The 6,630-nt window shown below is 35.8% G+C and overlaps 1 protein-coding gene across 1 annotated transcript in view; it reads left to right on the top strand.

Annotated features, from left to right (window-relative positions):
• Positions 1-5,831, top strand: part of LOC113239478 (3-hydroxyacyl-CoA dehydrogenase type-2-like) — a 7,104-nt gene extending 1,273 nt beyond the window's left edge. Inside the window, exons 3-5 of the mRNA XM_026476509.1 lie at positions 2,963-3,127; positions 4,945-5,182; positions 5,566-5,831. Coding sequence (XP_026332294.1) covers positions 2,963-3,127; positions 4,945-5,182; positions 5,566-5,759 — 597 coding nt within the window. The 3' untranslated portion in view covers positions 5,760-5,831. The remainder of the gene's footprint in view (positions 1-2,962; positions 3,128-4,944; positions 5,183-5,565) is intronic.
• The last annotated feature ends 799 nt before the right edge of the window (positions 5,832-6,630 follow it).

Raw genomic sequence — 6,630 nt, forward strand, 5'->3', positions numbered from 1 at the left:
TTCCTAACCTATAAAACCTGTTTCCTATCATATATTTTCGAATATTTCAATAATTTTTATTATCAAAACTACGAGTTTCCTAAAGCTAATATTTTAGGATTACACTGCTAAGTATGTAATCTATTCACCATATTAATTTCAACTCTCAACTCGTGCGATGGTAATGTACAGTTGAGCCGCTGGAATTGTTAAACTTCTTATACAGGGATGTTTTTGAAATGCCAACAAACTCGCAAGACTATAGTAGAGCTCCTTGTGAATGAGTTCATCCAGGATAGTACCACCACCACCGCCACCTTTCCTGTTTCTGCCACCAAGCAGTAATGTCAGCGTTACTGTGTTCCGGTTTTGAAGCGTGCTGGCAAAATTACAGGCACAGGCGAAATTCAACCTATGTCAGTGTGGCAGTGCCCCTCAGAACTTTGTGATAACTGTTATGGACAGGCATGTAGCTTACGATCAGGTGCACAACTTGTTCGTTCCGTCACTTGATATTATATAAAATAAATATATGTACTAACATCATAAACAACAACTTTCGTTACCCAAAAATTTGTACTTAAATATAAAAAAAAACTGTATGACATTTTTTAGGTCTGTATTTGGTAGAATAAGTTCAAACATGCAAGGATCCTCCACAACGATGCACACCCTCACCCTGCAGAGAGGTTTTATAGTTTAGAGCGATCTATTTAAATCTGTTTATTATTGTATGAGAGTAAAAGCAGCAGCAATTCGTTTCATTACAAAAGTCATGCAACAAAATAGTTGTTAGTATTTTAAAAATTACCCTGTATTGTTGAGTTACCTTTTCATATTTGAACATTTTCTTATAATAATAATAATAGCCTTTATTGCTGATACAATACAATTCAAATATTACAGTTCAATTTGTTATTATAGTCCATCTGTTTAGGTACTTAAATAAATGTAAACAATCTTGAGATGTCTATTTAATGAAATATACATTTATAAAACGATTTTCCCTTACCTTCAAATACAAAATACAAATACTCAGCTTCATATGAAATTTCATGTCTATTTTATACCTATTGATTTGTAAAGCATGTGTTTCAATAAAAAGATGTATCAAGATTGTTTACATTTAGTTAAGTGCCTAAACAAATGGACTATAGAATACAATTCATTATTATAAAATTATTAAAAAATATAAAAGTTTCTTAAACCTAGATTAGTACTAAAAATAATAGACAAATTTCCAATTAAAATTAATACTTAAATAGTTTCAACATTAATAATTCAAAACATTTTCCTATAATTAAATTACATCCACATCAGCTTGTCTTTCGACATAGGCCTCCTCCAGAAACTTCCAGTTTTCCCTGTTCTGTGCCTGTTGTTGCCAAAATGGGCCTGCCACCAATTTTAATTTGTCTTCCCATTTTTTTCTCTGCCTTCCCTGTCTGCATTTGTCTTCTCTTCTACGTCGAATTGATCTAATGCTATTTTTGTCTTTCCTTCTCATGTTCATCATACATGGTGTGTTTCCTTCTCATGTTCATCATCTATGGTGTGTTGGCTTACCTCTAGCTTTTCTGTGTTTTTCCTTGTTAGCGACCAGGTTTGACAACATACATTAAACATGGAAGGATGTAACTGTCAAATAGTTTCTCTTTTGCACTAGGTGGGATATCTCTATTTTTCATCATCTCTTTTAGGAACCTATATCATTTTATATATATATATATATATTATATATATCCCTTAGAAGAAAGTTAATAAAATATTAGTATTTTTTTTACTAAATTACTAATATTTTATAAACTTTCTTCTAATTCTAAAACAATTTTGAAACTGATGGTTCTATTCATAAAAAAGGTAAATCACAGATTGTACACTGCCTTTCAAAAAAAATGCAAATCGTTTCTTAGGACGTACTTAGCGACTGCAAAAGTAGCTCGCGTGGTATGCTCGTGATGGTAAGCTACACGACTGTCCATAACAGTTGCAGTGCCTCTTAAAGCTTTAAATCGCAAAGACCTGAGGGGCACTGCCGTTGTGTCCGTTATCCTGAGACATAAGTTGACAAGTCCCATGTGCCTGTAATTTCACCAGCACCCCTTACCCTTCACAACCGGAATATAGCGATGCTAACATTACAGTACTTCAGTACTTCCCTGAACGAACTCTTTCACAAGGAGCTAGTAATTGTTGCGCTTCTAAATATTGTATGAAAATTAGTACCAGTGCAGCTGCAGTGTTACAGTGGTGCCACTACAGAGCTTCTATAAGCGTCTAATTTGAAGGTGCCCTAATGCTTACTTAATCCACACACTTTTAAAAGGAATTATTTCTTATGATCTAAGTAATAGAATTAAATTTCGCTGTATATATTTTTTAAAGTATCCATCCTCACATTTCTGAGATGTAAAAAACATCAATATCGTTAGGTTTGTGAAGATCGTTACTGAGACTATAACTAATACAGGTTATAGTAAAATGTTTTACTACGTACCCGAGATTTAACATTTCGGATTTTTTGTTTAATTAAAAAGATATTTGATATTTATTGTATGCATGAAAATTTATAATGTCGCCACAGAATTAAAAATACAGGACATTTTTATTGAATATTTTTTTACTTATTTAAATGACCCATTGGAATTGTAAGTAAAAAAAAACTTGTATGGAGTTTTCAAAATACAGGGTGTAAAAAAATATTGAATCTTCACTCACAGTGCAAGTGTACTCCTCATACCCAACAACTAGTCGTTTTCAGTTCCAAAATTTCTACTCGCAGGTAGTTCAGGTTTTGAGATTGCCAAAACAGGCCAAGCGCGTGTCGGATATATGGAGTTTTCAAAATACAAATTGCGTAATGGAATTGGTATGGCAATAGACGTTAGTTCGAGTCCAATCAGATCAAAGAAATTTTTCTTTGTGTTGTTCCATTTTTGTACCAATAATAAAGTTGAATTGTTAATCGAATCGTCTTTTTCAGGTAACGTCAGAAGATGATGTGAAGAAAGCATTGGAAGTTGCTAGAAATAAATTTGGACGTCTGGACATACTGGTTAACTGTGCTGGATACAGCACTGCACATCAGACTTATAATTTCCTTAAAGATAAGGAATGCGAGTTAGACGGCTTTACAAAATGTGTCAATGTAAGTATTTTTAGTTTACATTAGTTCAGGAGTACCAGAGAAAAGGCGATGATAGTTAATTTTTTTATATAGTCCCGGACACATAATTCGAGTCACCTTTTGTATTTTTATTTCTACAGGGCTAAAATAAAAAAAAATATTGTTCAAGAAAAAAGATTCCCTATTTTTTCATTTGTTTTTCCAAATGATAAATTTTCAACAAGGACTCATGGAAATGACGTAAACGTCATACACCAGTTTCAAAATTACATTATAGTGTTTGATCAATGAAACATTTTTTAGCTTAGTTCGTTTAATACTGAAGATGCAAAAAAATACAAGCGTCTATAAAAAAAAATAAAAGAAACTTAAACAACAAAACTAATTTTAACAAAACTGGTATGGTCGTTTTTATTGGCATCTTGCAATTTTTGCACCTATCTAGCTTTTGATATTTTCCATGATCATATAGTTTGAGTATGTGTGGTAAAAATTACAGTAATACTAATAATAATAATGTGTCACACAACCACACGACATCTGGTCTCCAAATTAGGAATTCCCTGTACTACGAATACCAGAACAAACCACAACGACACTTCCCAGAACATTCAGTCTAGAACAAATTAAGAAAAGTTAATTTCCCAAATTGGTCTTATCGGGAATCGAACCCGGGACCTCTCCATCCAGCGCTCACAGTACAAACCGTAGGGCCAGTGGAGTCGTGAAATTTATTTTAATATTGCCATTTATAATTATACATTTTGGTTTTGACCAATCACTTTTATGTTTTTATTTTCTCCAGGCAACAAAAACTAGGTATTATTAGCAACATTGGTGATGTCGAGTGTTTAGGTTTTCGCGAATGCTACACTTTGAAATTGAAAAAAATGACCCGGCCGGGCCGTGTACAGCAGTTTAATTTTGATTGCCTCTCCCAAATCGGAAACTGCGGCTCTTCCAATTCGAGTCGCATAATTGCGATTCACAACTGGCCGATTGGAAACTTTTGACATATCAAATCGGAACAATAGTTATTTAACTCATAAATTAGAAAGACGTAGCAGGAATCAGGTTCATCTTCTTGCTCGGAAACCCATCTGATTTCGAGACTCTGAAAAAACAAATATACGCGACTTAGATCTGAACAAACAGTTTCATGTCTAACTTTGGTGATGTTTTTGGCCGTATTTCCATTTGGCTTCAATTTAGCCACAGCCAGTTACCATCTAGTATATCACCAGAAATAGAGACGAAATAAGGACCATCCAACTCTGGCAACTCATCATTCAAATGGTACTGATATCACTTTTAAATGTCAACTCTCGTATGCGCTGAAATCACAAATTAGAAAACTGATATAGTACAGCGCCAACAACTGACCAGTGTGTACGTATCCGTATATTTTAAAAATATTCTGTATTTATTGTAATAAAGATAATATCTCTAACTACGGGGGGCTGGTCCATTCAGAAGTGTGGGCAAAACAGTAAAACGTCTAATTACAAAATAAACACAATCACATTTCATCGGTAATTAAATATTGAATTATGTAATTTTCCAATTTTCATCCATTATAGTTCAAGTCAAACTGGTCGATTTGAAGTGAAACAATTGACGACACCCGTCACCTGTTTCGAATTAGGGCTGGCCAATCGGAGCGCAGTTCTCACCGTAATGATTTGGCAAAATAGTTTTCAAACAAATTAAATGACATTTCGTCTCTATTTCTGGTTATACACTCGATGCCAGCTACTCAACAAACTATATAGTATATATATCCATTGAAATCGTGCAATCTCGTTGTGATTTATTCACACTATTGAATTGTTATTCAGGTGAACACAATAGGTACATTCAATTCCATTCGACTAGCTGCAGGAGTTATAGGCAAAAACGATGCAGATGGAAATGGCCAACGAGGCGTTATTATTAATACAGCTGCGACCATAGCGTACGAAGGTGACAAAGGCCAAGCAGGATACGCTGCATCCACTGCAGCTATCATTGGCATGACGCTCCCGATTGCGAGAGATCTGGCTTCACGGGGTATCAGAGTAGTCACAATTGCACCAGGTAAGTAGGAAATATTCGTGTTTCGTAGCACTAGAGCTTCCTGTGAAAGAGTTCGTTGAGAGAAGTACTGCTACCTTACCTACCCTAGCCGCCAATCTACAATGTCAGCATTACTGTGTTCCGGTTTTGGGGGTAAGGGTGCTGGTGAAATTACAGGCACATGGGACTTGTCAACTTGGTGAGGGGATTTAATGCTCTGGTGCGCGCTATGCACACATACAAGTCGTGCCGTTACGTTTGTAGCGAGTTGCACTACTTGGCTTATTTTATTATACTGTGGTCTGTGGTAGGATAATTAGCCTATTTTAAATATTTAGTAATACAAATTTGTTTAATGAAGAGAAAGTAGCTTTTAGTCATCATTGATTTGCTCTTTTTTTCAGGTATCTTCGAAACTCCTCTAACTTCTTATTTACCAGAGAAAATGTTGGAATTTATCAAACGCATGACGCCATTCCCCTCCCGACTTGGCAAGCCTGACGAATTTGCACACCTCGTAGAAAGTATAGTCGGCAACCCTATGCTCAATGGAGAAGTGATACGATTAGACGGCGCACAGAGATGGTTCCCTCTGTAGGTTGCTAGTGTTTTAGAGTAAGTGATTCCTTTTGTTATCAAAAATAGACTGTTAATAATAAAATAAATGTATAAAAGTAGATTTTTAATCTGTATTTTATTTGCTTTTTATAACATTCCGCTATAATTTGTACGCGCCTAATTAATTGCTGCGCAATGTCCGACACGTGTAAAATGCAAAGCGAACGTCTTCTTATACGCTTATGTTTCAAATGTCTCAAAGAACATTAAAGCCCGTACCATATTTCGTAGCGCAATGTGTATCTTTGTTGCATTGGTCCTTCGAGCCGGATGCCATTTGTCAGTAACGATACCGAAACTGGTTTACGATATCCACGAACAATACCTGCAAGAGCAATAACGTAATAAATGATTATATATTTATTTCAATTGCGAGGTTTGTTTCTGGGCGCGGTGGGCTGTTTGTCATGGTATTTATGACTTTATCGGTGGCCGGAGTGACAGTCAGTGCAGCGCGCGCGCACGGCGGGGCGCCGGCTCGGGGCCATACCATGTATTGAGATATTCGGTTTGCGTGTGCCGTCGTGCCGCGGCGGCGGAAGCGGAGCATAACATCAAGAAACCGACATTTACGTAAAGACGTGGCTATGAACTTAAAATACAATATGAAACGTATTTATTTAAGTTTTCGTCCTCTCTTTTGTGAATGAGTGAAAATATTAAAAGTTTAAATCAATATATTTCCTCCTCTATGCTAATAATGAAAAGGTTTCTAATTTATATCCTGTTGACTTGCGGCGGTTGCATCGATGCAGTCCTTTATGTTGAATCATTAAAAACGTGAATCGCATTTGCATCGCGTTTATTCCGCCATTGTATCGCTGCTTACTGCATCGCGGCTGAATCGCTGC

The sequence above is a fragment of the Hyposmocoma kahamanoa genome, unplaced genomic scaffold, assembly GCF_003589595.1.
Source record: "Hyposmocoma kahamanoa isolate Upper Pololo Valley unplaced genomic scaffold, ASM358959v1 99879, whole genome shotgun sequence".
Lineage (NCBI taxonomy): Eukaryota > Metazoa > Arthropoda > Insecta > Lepidoptera > Cosmopterigidae > Hyposmocoma > Hyposmocoma kahamanoa.